This window comes from Galleria mellonella, unplaced genomic scaffold (genome assembly GCF_026898425.1).
Source record: "Galleria mellonella isolate WM207_F2 unplaced genomic scaffold, CSIRO_AGI_GalMel_v1 utg874, whole genome shotgun sequence".
Taxonomy (NCBI): domain Eukaryota; kingdom Metazoa; phylum Arthropoda; class Insecta; order Lepidoptera; family Pyralidae; genus Galleria; species Galleria mellonella.
The window spans coordinates 947,347-965,000 of NW_026442167.1; the positions used below are offsets into that span (position 1 = coordinate 947,347).

Sequence of the window (17,654 nt, forward strand, 5' to 3'; positions counted from 1 at the left end):
TACGAAAATTGCGCGGTCGGAGGAGTATGAAATTTGGCACACTTATAGTTTATACAGAGAAGGAGCGCAAAATTCTAATATTGTTTTTTAATTATGCATAAAAATACATTAAAGCAATAAAAAATATATTACATACATTTTTTTTTATAACACGGAGAAAACGAGCATGCGGCTCACCTGATGGTAAGTGACTACCGCCGTCTATGATCACCCACAACACCAACGGCATTGCAGGTGTGCTGCCGGCCTTTTAAAAAGGAATATACTCTTTTCTTGAAGGTTATGTTGTCGTATCGGTTCGGAAATATCGCTGTTGGAAGTTGATTCCAAAGAATGGTTGTGCGTGGGAGAAAGTGAAAGGAAAGGAAGTGTGACCTATTCTATACCGGAATCACAAGGCAGCGTACATAATTACAGTAAAATATATGATTGCAGGTACATAACAGAAAGAGAAAGTGGCGAGAAAAGTAAAAAGAGAAGGAGTGACACTTTTTTGTTGATGTTTGGGTAAAAATCAAAATTCGCATCTGGCAACCCTAGACTACACGTAAAAAAATGGGCATACAACCGTAATTAGGTACAATGTAATTAGCAAGATTTTATCTTATCTTACTCTTAATATTTACATAGTAAATATGCTACGATATCTCATAAATTATATTTAGTGGGTATGCAATAGTTTTATCTATTACCTATATTTTGTGTCAATAAATACGTCACATTTAGAACATATGCATAGCATAATATGTGTTAGTTCATTCGTTGTTTGCCAGAGGGTGACTTTGTACAAAAGTCGATTGCTTGGGTACCTCTCTCCCATTGGTGTTTCTACCGTGAAGTAGTTGTGTTTGCATGGCTGTGTTTTGGTTTGAAGGATGGGATATGGCGTGAATTTACAGGGTACAGAGGAATAACATCTGAGTCCTCAGGAATCCTCAGGAATGGCAACGCATGGGGGGTATCATGGGCGAAACAGTATACTCTGTTATGTCCATGGTACTGCTCATGTCTATAGGCGACGGTTACCACTTTCCATCAGGTGGGCCGTCAGCTTGTTTGCCATTCTAAGTTGTATAAAAACATATTTTGGATTAATATGCCAGTACTCAAAATTTCCAAGCTTTAAAAATAAGAAGCTAGAATAGGGTTGCCAACTGTCAAATCAAACAAAGGATTTAATTGTTGTTATTGTGTTGTAAACAACATGAAAACACAATAAATGATTAAATAAAATTTAATAATACTTCACCTTCTATCTATCCTATTTAAGAGCTGCGCTCTTGTCGGTGGAGCTCTTGCCACTCACTACGATTTACAGCGAGTCTCTTCCCCTCTTGATACGACATAACACCAACTCCTTTCTTGATCTGCCCGATGTAACTATGTCTCGGTCTCCCTCTTCCCCTTTCCTTCCTTCTATTTTACATTCTATTATAATTTTCACAAGTTCGTCGTGTCGTATCAAGTGTCCTAACATTTTCTCCCTTTTGACCTCAATAGTTCTTATAATTTTTCTCAACTCTCTGACTCTTTTTCTTAACCCTAAGTAGGACCTCTTCATTACTCCTCAATTTGATCTTTTCAGACTAATTTTCTCTATTTTTTCTCATACATACTTCACTTTACGTATAAAAAATAACCGTATGTTTGTTTATCTACACCATTGAACAAATATATAGAAACACGAAATGGTACAACTATACGGTGTCTTGGGAGAGGAAAGGATTGCTAGTTCTGCGGACTACTAGTCCCCTTGCTAACAATACACCCTGTCGGGTCGACCTCCATGTGATACCTCCTGGAAATTATCGTGCTGAACTCCAGGTGTATTCATAACGATAGCCTAGCTGCCCTGCCTATTCATCCTCACCTATCATCCAACACTGGTTCCCCCCCGGCGTGTACCGTTATAGGTGGGGTTACACATTAAAAATAGTACATTACTGCAGCGGCCAGAAACTGAGGCATTGATGGACTCACGTGTGTGTGCCTCGGCTACGCCTCGGCCCACATTTGCACGTTCGTCCATCAATGCCTAGTTGTGGCCAAGGTTTGTATAGTAGATACTTTTCTCAAACAATGCGCGGAAATCAAAAACACAATTTTACTTTTTAAGTTCAATGACGAATAACGAACAATAATAATTTTTCACGTGCCATAATGTTCCTTTGTTTTTTTTTTTTCAATAAACAGCTTTCTATTTGCAAGCCAGTTCGAAATTTAAATAAAACCTTTTATTAGTTACCTCCTTGGTAGCCATGTTTCGAAGCAAAAGGTCATTCCATTTTTAAATTACAGGACAGATATGAGTTTACATAGTAATTTATCTGGCCGCAAAACACGACAGATATGGATTTTCATACAACTTTTGCCGGCCGCTGCCCGCATGTATCTGGCCAGTACGGCAATTTTGATTTATCTCGAAGAAAATTGACAAAATAATGCTCACATTTCCAAGCACGTTTGAGAAAAAAACTATACAGTGTCAAATGTGTCACATTACAAGAAAACAAGAACGCAACGTAATCAAAAGTGTCATAGTCATAAATAAAAATGGTGTGTAACGTATGATAAGTTTATTCTCGTATTAGTGTCTACTTACAACGTAATATTTTATCATAACATTAAATAATACGTATATTTTTACTATCATCGTTATGTTGATAATGTGGGTTCATTTTTATTTTAAACGTAGACGTTTTTTTTTAATGGGTGATAATGCAATGGTAACCCTACCCGCGCTATCGGTATACACCGGCGGGGCACCAGTGAAGGATGATAGGTGAGGATGAAGCAGGCCAGTTAGCCCATCGTGACGAATTCAACAAGAAATGTTCACGATGGTTTCCAGGGGGAACCACGTGGAGTTCGACCTGATAGGGCATATTGCTAGCAATGGGGCTGTCAAACTCCATTGCTATCAATCCTTTTCCCCCCACATATATAACCGTTAGCCGTTAACCGTCCACTGCTGAATGGACCACCGTCTCTCTCATACGAAAGGTTTTGCCAGTATTTGCTTCGCTTGCTAGAGCTATCGCAGTTAGGTTTTGGTGACGTTTTAACAGGGACACTGCTGCCTCTTAGTGGCCTCTTACGACACCAATGGGAAAGGAAGGGGTGGCCTATTCTATGCCGGGAGCATACAGCTATATACGACATACATGTATGTTTGTTTTGTCTCCCATTAGGGTAGGCAATAATTATAGAACTCTGTTATTATTATTTATTTACTATTTAAAAAAAAAATCAAAATTGCAATTATCTGAAATGATAATGAAATGAATATAAAGTATATTAAAAAAGTTTATTTTTAAGATACCTACACATTTTTTAAACCCTTTTTATTGTTAAAAGGTTTGTAAGAATTTATTGTATTTTAATGTAATCGCTATCGGTTTTTTTTTACAACACAGGGGGCAAACGAGCATGCGGCTCACCTGGTGGTAAGTGACTACCGCCGCCCATGATTACCCACAACACTAACGGCATTGCAGGTGTGCTGCCGGCCTTTTAAAAAGGAATATGCTTTAGGTTTAACAGTCAGCCTCGCGCTCCCGTTACATTTGCTCATGATTAAGGGCCTCGAATTGGTTCCGAAACTAGTCACACTTTTTCGATCTAATTAGATGTAAGTTAAACCGGTAGTTATTGCGTTAAAACTTTAACGGCATGTGGCATCGCGTGAGGGGTGCCATGGGCGTCACCGTCATATTCTTTTATGTCCAAGGTGCTCAGTCCATTAACTGGGCTATTAACCTTTTCATAATTGTAAGTTGCACTCTCGTAAAAAATTTGCAACTAAGTTGTAAGCAAAATCCTTACTTCACTCGATGGTCTATTAACGTTCTGTTTAAATTTGAGTCACAAGTAGATTCTCAATGACTTCTTCATCAACGTCAACGCTGGAAACCTAAACGTCGTAACTCAAAAATGGGGGGGAAAGGGATTGTTAGTAACGGAGATTGAGAATCCTATTGCTAGCAATATACCCAACCAGGTCGACCTCCTCTCGCGGTTCCCGTTAGCGCAGGCGGGGTTAACATACCATATTCACCTATTAAAAAAAACCTGAACGTCGTTGTACTATCCATATTTAGCGTCGATCTGTTTCCTACATAAGTGAATGTAAATAACATTTTTATTTTTGCATATTGTTTTTTTTTTTTATACAACTTAGAATGCCAAACAAGCTGACGGCCCACCTGATGGAAAGTGGTAACCGTCGCCTATAGACATGAGCAGTACCAGTGAAGGGTGATAGATGAGGATGAAAACAGGCCAGTTAGCCCATCATGATGAATTCATTAGGGATTAACCATGATAGTTTCCAGGGAGAACCGCGAGGAGGTCGACCTGGTTGGGTATATTGCTAGCAATGGGATTTTCAGTCTCTATTACTAACAATCCCTTTCCCCCCTGTTGTGTGTATTAGGTACAGCTATATTTATTATTATTATCATTAAAATTTACAACGTGAATGTCAAGCCATACTGTCCTTGACAGTAAGCGATCAGTTCAGCCGATATATACTGATAAAGCCAGCACTGTCACAGAATTCTGACCCTTGTGATATTACAATCTCGAGTCACAGTACCTACTAAGTTTGCAACTGTAGTTTATCCTTCAAACTAGAACAAAGCATGTAACCTAGCTAGGAGGGGGGAAAGGGATTGTTAATAACGGGGAGGACAGTCCCCATTGTTATCTATATGGGTATATCAGGTCGACCGTCACGCGGTTCCACCTGGAAACCATCGTGACTAATTAACTTTGAATTCGTCACAATAGCGTAACTGACCAGGTTTTTCATCCTCACCTATCATCCCCCACTGGTGCACCGCCAGTGTATACCGATGGCGCAAACGGGGTTACCATTCCATTATCATCCATTAATAAAAGCCTAGCTAGGAGGAATAAGGAATTATTATAACAGGGACTAGTGTCCCCATTGCTAGCAATATACCTTGTCAGGTCATCACGCGGTTTCGGAAATCATCGTGGTTAGTTCATCATGTTCACCAATCATTCCTCTCTAGTCTGACTCACTTTTTACCGCCGATTGTTACCATTCCGTTATCATACATTAAAGAAAAATAGATATTTGATGGTGGATGGTAAATTTATGTATGACTTGCCTGTTTCAAAATTAACTAATGTTTCAAATTCGTAACTATTAGTAAAGTTTGAATTTTATTTATACCACTGAGGTGGCAAACAAGCATACGGCCCACCTGATTGTAAGTGGTTACCGTAGCATATGAACGCCTGCAATACCAGAGATATTACGCGCGTGTTGCCGACCCTGAAGAAACCTCTTTACCCCCCTTTTGAAGAACCCCATGCTGTAGTCTCTTGGGAAAACCTCGGCAGGGAGCTCATTCTGTAACCTGAGTGTTCGTGGGAGAAAACATCTCTGAAACCGCGTTGTACGCGACCATCTAGGCTGTAGGGTATGAGCGTGAACTCCCTGTCGATGGCGAGCCGTACGATGGTAGAAAGTGGCCGTGGGCATCATATTGAACAATTCCTCTGAGCACAATCCGTTGTACAAGCGGTAGAACACGCAGAGTGAGGCAAAATCTCTCCTAAGACTTAAGGGACTTCTAATATTAATTACTAATATAGCTGTTTTCTTTTATTAGTTGAAGTTATTTTATTTCTATTAAATAACTAACTATAATATTAAATAACTTTGTACAAAAGTCGATTGCTTGGGTACCTCTGTCCCATTCGCGTTTCAACCGTGAAGCAGTTGTTTGCATGGCTGTGTTTCGGTTTTAAGTGTGGGATATGGCGTCAATTTACTGGGTACAGAGGAATAACACCCGAGTCCTCAGGAATGGCAACGCATGGGGGTATCATGGGCGAAACTGTATACTCTGTTATATCCATGGTACTACTCATGTCTATAGGCGACGGTTACCATTTTCCATCAGGTGGGCCGTCAGCTTGTTTGCCATTCTAAGTTATAAAAAAAACTAGTGACTTCGTTCTCGTGACCGGGATAAAAAGTAGCCTATATTATTTTTGTATCCCATGTAGTACGTGAGTTTCAAATTTTCATAGTGATTGGTTAAGCCGTTAAGACTTCATAAGATAAGGAACAAATAAACTCAATTGCACGTTTATACGTATAATATTAGTAAGGTACAAGCTCTTTAAATTACTTTCATGTTTTGAGAATGTAAGTAAAGAACATTTGAGAGGGTAATTCAGACCACTTCATAGTGGTACACTTTGATTTTAGTAGATTTAAAAAGAAAAAAATATATGAAAATCTTATTGTACGCACACTGTCCGCTGGTAATTAATGCTCCTTTCTGTTCAGTTCCTCGCTGGTCGCTGGTTTTATTGTGGTTTAATTATCCAGGAATTTGTACCAGAAGAATAAAATAAAAAATGAAAATGCCGTGTATAGACGTACATGTATGTATATTGAATGAAGTGAACAGAGGAGAAACAAAACAAACATTCTAGAAAACAAAAGAAAAACCAAAAAGTATTTTACAATTATAAAATAGTTAGAATTACTATATTTCAGAGTTAAGCTCGCCTGTTGTACATCTTTATTTATATATATATATATATATATATATATATATATATATATATATATATATATATATATATATATATATATGTTTATAATTGTTTTGTATACAATAAAGTATAAATAAATAAATAAAAATGATGATTTAGAAGTGCTTATATACAAGTCTATTTGATTAAAGATCATTTAAAATTGAATTTAGCCAGTAGGCCGAAAAGCGATTACATGAGGGGTACCATGGACATTACATGGTATTCTGCGATGGAAATGGTACTGTTCATGTCTATACGCCCATGAAACCCCTCACTTGTTGATATTCCTGAGGACTACGATGGTATGCCTTCTGCACTCTGTTATTTCACTGCAATATTCCGGCTTCCAAACCAAAACATAGTCATGCGAGCATAAATATATTATGGCCTAGGTAGCCATGGAGATAACTTTTGTATAAAGCCTCCCTCTAGTGGTCCTTTGGTTTAAAATAAAAAGAATTATTTATTCAAGTAAACTTAATTATTAATATTTTTGGAAAGTCAATTTTTATGAATCTACAGCTAAGTTTCGCTTTGTCTGTTATTAAGTTTAAATTGAAACATCACAGTGAACGCTTCTACTTCATACATTTATTTTCGATACAGTCATTAAACCGATTACAAAAAATATTGTAGAATATGTTAAAGAGTTACTTAATAATAGAAAATCGACAAGATATATCGCTCAAGAGTTAAATGTGAGTCAATCAACGACACAAAGAATTAGAGCCAAACGTAAATTTTCGATACCAATTAATGTTGGTGGTCGTACTAAAAAATTATCTGATAGAGACGTTCCGTGTAAAATTTCAGCTGAGAAGAACGGACGAGAAATTCGGCTGTTGCTTTTTTTAAACATGTGTTTATAACAAAAAAGAAATGTGAATGGACAAAGTGACTATCACAAACAAAAAGAAAAAAAAACTCCAATGAATTACAGTATTCTTGAACAGACCAGTTCCTACTGGAAGCAGCCGTTCACGAGTATGACGAAAGAGCCAACCATCGTTGTGTTCAACCATATTATAGAGAGCCCAACGATCCGGCCTACCATGCCGCCACTTTGAATTGAAATAACAGAGAATAATGCTTGCATCCTATAAATCAACATGCAAACATACACGATTCCGCATTCTGAATTTAAATATTTACATTATAAGGCATCTACAAAACATTTCGTTGATCTTGCGCGTGTGTGTGTTCACATTTGAAGTCGCTTTTTTAACCGACTTAAAGAATAGGAGGTTGTCAATTCGGTATTTTTTATGTTTACCATACCATACCATGCTGTTTACTGTCCACTGTTGAATATAGGATCTCCCTCTATTGGAGAGTTTTACCTGTAGTTGCCACGTTTGGTAGGCAGATTAGCAATTGCAGTTAGGCTTTAGTGATGTTTTGAGAATGACGCTGCTGCCCATCCTTCAACAATTGAATTCCCTTAGTCGCCTCTTACGACACCTCCGGAAAAGGATGGAAATGTTTAATGTTTTATGTTTATTACTTCATAACTCTGTCATGTATAAAGCAATTTTATTTGTAAAGTTTTTAATTTGAAAAATTTCTTTTTATACAATTTAGAATGACAAACAAGCTGACGGCCCATCTGATGGAAAATGGTAACCGTCGCCTATAGACACCAGCAGTACCATGGACATAACAGAGTATACTGTTTCGCCCATGATACCCCCAAGCGTCGCCATTCCTGAGGACTCAGGCGTTATTTCTCTGTACCCAGTAAATTCACGCCATATCCCACGCTTCAAACTGAAACACAGTGATGCAAACACAACTGCTTCACGGTAGAAACACGAATGGGACAGAGGTGTCCAAGCAAACGACTTTTGTAGTCTCCCTCTGGTAAACTACTATTACTACTCCCATGAGTTCCACAACCTTCCATATTAGCCATTAATCTATTGCTATTTTATTCACGCATGTTATGCGACACCTGTGATAAAGGCATCTTCAGGGAAATTATTAAATCGGAGCCTAGTATAACCGTTCGACACCCAAACAGCGAAAGTTTTTTTTTTCATTTCATTTTCGAACATTATATCCCGTAATAACCCGTGTGAAGCCGGGTCGGATCGCTAGTAACACAAATCTAATTATTATCCCTATAAATTACAGTATGAAGTTTTTCAAAAAGGTTTCTCGCAGGTCGCCAATGCACGTACTATTTTTGGTGTTGCACTCTACGGTATTCGTTTACATACATACTCGTGCCGTACATTGCTGTAGAAAAAAAATCACGCATCTGTAATACGTAATTGGGACTCTTATCAAAAAATGTTTATCAACTGTCAACTTTATTTACATTTTTTCGAGTTTTAATGTATAACGATGACAATGGTATGCTATTATTAAGTATAGAAAACAGATAAAGACCGCAGTTTAGTACCCCATCGAGCGGGAAGGAGGAAAGAGTTTATGTCACTTTGTGTATGTGGTTCTTGGTTTTGAGAACTTTTGATTAAAAAAAAGTTAATAAGATTGTCTCTTGTAATTAACAAAATTGTGATATACATATAAGTTTTAAATATTTGTGGGCAAAATGACAGCAAAACTAAATAAAGTGCCCTTTGAAGATGCGTTGACGATGACCGGTAAGTTTTCCATCGAATTTAAAAAAAAGGTGGTTCTGATTTCGATTCTGTTTTTTTTTTTTTTATTGTTACCTTAGTTATAAATTATATTGGAATACCTTTTCTTGTCTAAAAGGATATTATTCTGATCTTTTTTATTTAAAAAGAAAAGAATACTCTCACAGATTGGTCCCGTAGACATTTTTCAAAATTGATTCAATAATAATTCAAATGTGATTTTGAAAAATTTAGGAGTATTGGGTTTTGATATTAAGATCCTTGGACGGTAGTCAAGCGTTGCCAAATTGAGCTGCCACCACAAAAAGAGTTAAATAAATGTAAAAAAGAGGATATATCCAGAAAGGGAGTACTTGAATACTGAAAATAAAAAGGTATATGTAGGAAGTTGGAAACATATCCACCGTGCGTTTTTCAAGGCATTTTCTTCCACGCACAACCACACTTTGGAATCAATTTCCAGTAGCAGTATTCCCGAACCGATATGACACCATAACGTTCAAGAAAAGAGCATATTCCTTTTTAAAAGGCCTGCAGCACACCTGCAATGCCTTTAGTGTTGTGGGTGATCATGGGCGGCGGTAGTCACTTACCAACAGGTGAGCCGCATGCTCATTTACCCCGTGTGTTGTAAAAGAAAATTATTACGTTGAACTCAAATGATATGGGATAAGGGAAGGAAGATGATATATCGGTAACATTTGTAAGGTTTCTGTTTCTCTCTGTTAATTTGATGTATGGTCATTGGTTATTCTAATGTCATCCACCTGAGAATGACAATAGGAATATAGTCAGTCCAGTATGGACTCGCAAAGCAAAGGAGAAGCCAGTATGGAAATCTTTAGAGAGGACCTATGTCCCAAGACAAGCTCTATTGGATCAACGACCGTTTATTGATATTTAATTTCAAGATTACAAAAAATAGTTTCAGTATCTTTTTCATATGGTATCTTTATATTAATTTTATTTATTTTATTTTTATTAGTTTTCCTTAAACGTTTTTAGGCTTCAGCAAGTTCAACTACTTCGTGTTCGCGCTGTGCAGCAGCATCATCATGGGGATGTGTTTTGAAATATTCTCAGTGGCGTATTTGGTGCCGGCCAGCGTCTGCGAGCTGAATACTACCAGCTCGCAGCAGGGGCTCATGGCTGGAACTCCGCTTATTGGTATGACTAATTCTTGATTTTTTACCAGAGGGAGACTGTACAAAAGTCGTTTTCTTGGAAATCTCAGTCCTATTCGTGTTTTTAGCGAGAAACAGTTGTATTTGCATGGTTGTGTTTTGGGTTTGAAGGGTGAGATATGGCAGTGAATTTACAGGGTACAGAAGAACGCCTGAGTCTTCAGGAATGGTAACGCATGGGGGGTATTATGGGTGAAACAGTTTACTCTGTTGTCTATGGTACTGGCCATGTCTATAAGTGACGATTACCACTTTTCATCAGGTGGGCCGTTAGCTTGTTTGTCATTCTAAGTTGCATGAAAAATGATGTTTTTATTTCCTTTCCTCACAATATCTCATAATAGTATCAAAAGTGTTTGGAAGTTATGGGCGGCGGTAGTCACTTACCATCAGGTGAGCCGCATGCTCGTTTGCCCCCTGTGTTGTAAAAAAAAAAAAAAAAAGAAGTAATTTTCATTTTTAAATTAATGTTGAACGATGTCTCATGGAATACAGCTCGCAATTTTGCAATTGCAGTTCAAATAATAAAATATATTTGATGTAATATAAGTCCGATATTTATCATGACAGTCCAACTGACCTGACTTTTTCTTCAACTGTTATCCCTCACTGTACTAGTAAAAATTGACAGCGCAGGTTATGTTACTATTATTTTATCACTCATTAATAAAACATATATCTATACTTACAATTCGTGCTCTAATTTCTAGTCACCCTGACTTTTTTTTGATACCACTGAGGTGGCAAACAAGCATACGGCCTACCTGATGGTAAGCGGTTATCGTAGCCTATGAACGCCTGCGATACCAGATGTCTTACGCGCGCGTTGCCAACCCTGAAGAAACCTCTTTACCCCCTTTTGAAGAACCCCATGCGGTAGTTTCTTGGGAAAACCTCGGCAGGGAGCTCATTCCATAACCTGAGTGTTCGTGGGAGAAAATATATCTGAAACCGCGTTGTACGCGACCATTTAGGCTGTAGGGTATGAGGGTGAACTCCCTGTCGATGGCGAGCCGTACATGATAGAAAGTGGCCGTAGGCATCATATTGAATAATTCCTCTGAGCACAATCCGTTTTATAAGCGATAGAACACGCATTTTGTCATGTAAATCACTACTGTTTGGGTGGTCTTATCTCATGGTGTTCCATGTTAGAAATAACAATCGAGTAAAAATAGTACACTTGGAACTTAAGAGTATAATATAGTAAAGTAAGGAGACCTTACATAGGTTGTACAAATTTTTAAATAACATATTTGTTATTAAGGGTGGAAACATAATAAGAGGTATTAGGGTACGATATCAGACAGTTGGGGGGAGAAGGCATTGTTAGTAATGGGGATTAGTAGTACTCTGTCAGGTCGACCTCCTCGTGGTTCCTCCTGGAAACCATCGTGATTGATTTATTGTTACGAGTAGATTCGTCACGGTGGGCTAACTGACCTGCCTCATTCTCACCTAACATCCTTCACTGGTGCCCCGCCGGTGTACACCGATAGCGCGGGTGGGGTTACCATTCCATTATCATCCATAAAAAAAAATGGATATCAGACAGTTACCACTTTTCAATAGGTGGGCTGTTAACTAGTCTATTATTGTCAGTAGAATAAATAACTAACTGAATAAATGTTATAATTGAATAATAAAAACTAATGAATAAAGTTATAAATAAAGTATTATTACATTTCTATAGTTAAATAATTTTTGAAAGTATTTATGTAAATTTAAAAAAGAGAGTATTTCAAATTTGAATCAATTTTCACTATTTTTCAATTCGATTAGAATTATTTTTTCGATTTTATAATAAATTCTGGTATTATTACATTGGTTTATTTTGTTTTAAAACAAAGTCTTTATCAATTACAATTTACTATCCTCATGTTTTTAAGGCTAATTAAATGTATTTAAAATGTTAATTTAATGTGTTTAAAGTATTGCCATGCAATTTAAAGAAATAAAAAAAATGAAACTACGACATATGCTGAGTTAGGGCCTTTGCACAAACACTACTACATTCGTTTTTTTCTTCTTTGATTGTAATTTTAAAATAAAATAATTATGTTATTATATAATCGTGTAATCTCATTTTTTATGTCGTTTTGTCATATGTAACATGTATAATTTATATGTATATATTTTTTCTTAAAAAGAATGTGTCTAATCTAATGAATGATATTATTTGTTTAAAATTTGTTCATTGTATGTGTAAATAAATAAATAAATAAAGTGCACGATGTGCCAAAGGTCAGTACATTTGTAACGTGTGCATATTTGTACACGTTACAAATTTACTGACCTTTGTAAATTTATAACATGTGTATAGGTGATGAACAGGTTTTACAAATGAGAAAAAAGATGTATGACACAGTACTATTGTCGTAGTCATTGTATACCTGTTAAAGTTGACATTAGATAAGACATTTAACTTTTCTAATATCTGTCACTGTTTTTAATAGATAATTTATAATGTTTTTTTTAGCCGTTACGTGTATGTACATGTATTAGACGAAAAATAAGGTGACTTGTAGGAAAATGGTGAACTTGAATAAATATTTTAATTGTAATGTAAATGAACTGTACAAATAATCTGTAGTATTATAAATTTGCATTACAAAAACCATTTATTTTTAAATCAACATCAGTTTTTCCAGTATTAAATAAATATAATATTTTTGTTCAAGTATTTACTTAATTGTAAACATTTTTGTTATGATTTTTCACGAATCTACTGTCTAGTTTTGAATGCAATTTCGACTTAGAAGAATGGACATGAAATTTAGCTATTTCTTTTTTAAAGAAAAAATTTAGTTTGTTAAAAATAATAATATGTGAATGGATAAAATGACTACTAAAAACTTCATATTAATAAAAACTACTTTAAGAGGTCGGTGGTTATGAAATAAAACTCGTGTCATTATAGGGCAATCCATCTCATGTATTAACAGTTTCACAACTTTAAAATTAAAATACATTTGTATTAAAGCGACTTACCAAATTATACGTCTTTACTGATCAATGTTTAATCCACAACTGTCAACTGTTGGACGTTACTTCTAGTTTTTATGTCGACTATTTTGGCGGGTAAATAATTATTCCGGAAATGACAAATCACCATTTTGCAGTTAAATCAAATCAGCAACGGTTACACTTGACAACACTTATGTTATGATACAAATATAATAAAATATTGGTATACTAAATGTAAAGATGCTAACACTACTGTCAAATAGTATGCAGTATGTAGTATTGTTTCAGATATAATTAGTCTAGTCAAATACTTGGAATATAATTTAAATATAAGGTACATTCAGGCTTTGTGTACTATGTCGATTATTATTATTATTAGTAATACTTTATCAGAATTGACGAAACTCTGACTAGGTGTAATACTACTGACGAATACTTGAACGACAAGCAGAATTTATCTTGTAATTTATAAATAAATAACTAATTATGAATTGATAATGATTTAAGACATACCTAAAACTGACATTGCTGCAATTTTATTATTAAACTATTTATTAATTAATTTTACAATATGAATATAAATAATTATAAACTACAGAATATGTTAAATAACTATATAATATTAATAACAGTTACGATATGAATAGATACACACCGATATTTAAATAATGAATAATAAAAAGAAAATACGTACGTATCGTGATACAATTTCAATGACTGGATAATATTGTAACAGATCCTTAGACTATTTCTAAAGTGAAAAAAGTGTTGTCCTCCTCTCTCCTACTTGCTGTGCCCAACAGGGTCCATAATTGAAATGTTATCTACTAATTATATTATGGAATGCAATAAGAAATAAATAAAAAAGAAGACATGCAAGCCAATGTTTTGTCTGAAGAAGATGCACAAGATCGGACAAAGTCGAATAGAAACAGCAAGGCAATTGTCCATGGCTATAGACGGCTTTAAAGTTATAAGTATTATTTGGGTTCATATTTTTTTTAAATTTCAGGTATAATAGCTACTTCGCACATATGGGGCTATTTAGCTGACACGCGTGGCAGAAAAAAGGTGTTGTGTTTCTCCATGTTCCTTGGCTTCGTCACGGGAGCGATGGCAGCACTGTCGCCCAATTGGATTGTGTTCAGTGTTTTGAAATTATGTGCTTCTAGTGCGTGAGTGTTAGTTTTCACAACTCTATCCTTTTCTTCACCTATCACTTTGTTAAGAAAGTTTTTTTTATACAACTTAGAATGGCAAACAAGCTGACGGCCCACCTGATGGTAAGTAACCGTCACCTATAGACATGAGCAGTACCATGGACATAACAGAGTATTTCGCCCGTGATACCCCCCATGCGTTGCCATTCCTGAGGACTCAGGTATTATTCCTCTGTACCCAGTAAATTCACGCCAATGTATGCTTAGATCTTTAAAACTATGCTTCGATCTTTAAATGGATTATGATGCTGTTTTTTTTTAATAGATCAATCTAGCCAAGAGATTACAGCATAGGGTTTTTCAAAAGGGGGGTAAAGAGCTTTCTTTAGGGTTGGTAACGCGCGCGTAATACCCCTGGTATTGCAGGCGTTCATAGGCTACGGTGACCGCTTACCATCAGATGGGCCGTATGCTAGTTTGCCACCTCAGTGGTATAAAAAAATATATATATGAATCATCCTTAGTATTAATATTAATTTCAGTGTATCCGGCAGCTTTGCGTTGTCCATTGCGCTGTTGAGCGAATGTACTCCGGTGGCAAAGAGAAGCACCCTGATCATGCTAACTACTACAGTTTTTATGTCGTGCACAGGAATTATGGCCGGTAAGAAAAATAGTAAATTTATTTTGTAAACGCCTATAAAAAGGAAATTTCAATTCACCTGTATTCTATATATTTTTTGTGTGTATATTTTTTCTTTTTTTTTATACAACTTAGAATGGCAAACAAGCTGACGTCCCACCTGATGGAAAGTGGTAACCGTCGCCTATAGACATGAGCTGTACCGTGGACATAACAGAGTATACTGTTTCGCCCATGATACCCCCCATGCGTTGCCATTCCTGAGGACTCAGGTATTATTCCTCTGTACCCTGTAAATTCACGCCCTTCAAACCGAAACACAGCCATGCAAACACAACTGCTTCACGGTTGAAACACGAATTGGACAGAGGTACTCAAGCAATCGACTTTTGTACAAAGTCTCCCTCTGGTAAAAACCTGTATTAAGATATCTATGTTTAAAACACTTTCTTTAAAAGATATTAAATAATTTGATTTCATTCTGTATTTATTTTTTATTTTACTGAACTAGGTGTTATCTTGCAGAAGTACGTATCACTGGTTACGTGATTAGAATTATTTTGTTTAATTCCGCTAACATTCGCATGTGTGTAATCACACACAGTGTTGACACTCAGCAATATTCGAAAATTTACTACTTCACTTTGTAAACAAAATAGTAGTCGAAGATTGATGGCTAATGTGGAAGGTTGTGGAACTGCCAGAGTAATAGTGGTGGTCAATCTTGGAGTGTTAGTAATCACTCTCGTACTAATGTTAGCGGAATTAAACAAAATAATTCTGAACAAATAACTAGTTTTATTTTTTGTTGCAGTGTTAGCGATTCCTGTTTTGCCGCTACCTTTCTCGTACTACATACCAGTCTTTGGTATCCAGTTCAACTCGTGGCGTCTCCTTAGTTTGATTTATACCATTCCATGTGCTCTCAGTTCCTTCGGGCTGTTGTTTGCCTACGAAAGCCCTAAATACTTGCTCAGTATCGGTGATCAGGTCAATGCACTGAAGACGTTGAGGGAAATATTCGTCATAAACAATGGTAAAGATGGAGACTCGTATCCGGTTAGTTATTCTTATATTGTTTCAAGTATGTGGTTGTGTTCTATTTATAAAATTATTTCATTTTTTTTTTAATGATAAAAACTTTTTATAACTGTTCACGGATGCGCAAATTAATGTATAAATTATATTTTTTCTTTACCTACATTTTTTTTATACAACTTAGAATGGCAAACAAGCTGACGGCCCACCTGATGGAAAGTGGTAACCGTCGTCATTAGACATGAGCAGTACCATGGACTATGCAGTAACGCATGGGGGGTATCATGGGCGAAACAGTATACTCTGTTATGTCCGTGGTACTGCTCATGTCTATAGGCGACGGTTACCAGTTTCCATCAGGTGGGCCGTCAGCTTGTTTGCCATTCTAAGTTGTATAAAAAAAAAGGTAGCAAACAAGCATACGCCCATTTGATAGTAAACGGTCACTGTAGCCTGTGGACTAATGTAAATAAGTACTGAAATTTTCAGGTGAATTCCGTTATTCTGGACGAAGATAATTTGGGGGGAAATATCAAAGGTTTTTGGGCTTCGATAAAGGCACAGACGGTTCCACTGATGAAACCACCTTTGCTGTACAATACTTTACTTTTGGCTGCCATATTCCTGACAGTTTATTTCAGGTGAGTAGAAAAGTTACATAAATATCAATACGAAATTAAGTGTGTTTGTAAAAGTGAAGAAGTTTTTAAAGATTATAAAATATTATTAATTTGAAAACTTATGTTTTTTTTTTATTCGATGTCTATATATGTATATATGTATTGGGGAACTGATGAATTCACTGTGTGCGTGTGAGGCGAGACGCTGTGACGCAATGCACCAAACGAAAGAAAATTTCTGGATAAAGTCGAAATTGGAAGCAACAAAAACATAGTGATTTCATTCATTTCTTGTTACATATGTTTATAGAATACTTTTGAAGTTTTATTATTAATCGATCTGTTGGTATTAAATTTGTAAGTACGTTATTTCCAGCCTTAACCCCTTCATTGTTTGGATGCCGTACCTCGTAGATGGCTTCATGAGATCTATAGAAATTGGAGCCGATGGCATGAATTTCTGTGAGATGATAAAATCCGCACAAAATACTACCACGACAACACAGGTTTGTAATTTGTGTAATGCTCTTATACTCTCTGACATCCTAAACGTTGTTTTACTTCGTAACATTACCTACATACAGTTTTCATTTTTTATTTATTAAATTGAAATTTAAGAACCGACAACTGATGGGTAATAAAGGTTCTTGAGCGGCGGCCCCGTACGGGCAAACGCAGTGTAAGACGACCCTCCACAAGATGGAGTGACGACCTGAATTGCATTGCAGGGAGTCAGTGGATGCAGGTGGCTCAAGACTGTTCTTTATGGCAGTCTATGGGGGAGGCTTATGTCCAGCAGTGGACAGATAATGGCTGAAATGATGTGGATGAAATTGAAATTATTTTAAAGC

The 17,654-nt window shown here is 36.2% G+C and overlaps 1 protein-coding gene across 2 annotated transcripts in view; it reads left to right on the top strand.

Annotated features, from left to right (window-relative positions):
* Window positions 1-8,958: 8,958 nt before the first annotated feature.
* LOC113516546 (synaptic vesicle glycoprotein 2B-like) overlaps window positions 8,959-17,654 on the top strand; it is an 18,958-nt gene continuing 10,262 nt past the window's right edge. The window contains exons 1-7 of one of the 2 annotated variants that reach the window (XM_052902179.1): window positions 8,959-9,194; window positions 10,197-10,358; window positions 14,355-14,517; window positions 15,045-15,166; window positions 15,960-16,204; window positions 16,673-16,824; window positions 17,180-17,309. In XM_052902179.1, the coding sequence (XP_052758139.1) occupies window positions 9,143-9,194; window positions 10,197-10,358; window positions 14,355-14,517; window positions 15,045-15,166; window positions 15,960-16,204; window positions 16,673-16,824; window positions 17,180-17,309 (1,026 nt within the window). In that variant the 5' untranslated portion in view covers window positions 8,959-9,142. The remainder of the gene's footprint in view (window positions 9,195-10,196; window positions 10,359-14,354; window positions 14,518-15,044; window positions 15,167-15,959; window positions 16,205-16,672; window positions 16,825-17,179; window positions 17,310-17,654) is intronic. The other variant, XM_031907058.2, reaches the window with a different exon arrangement.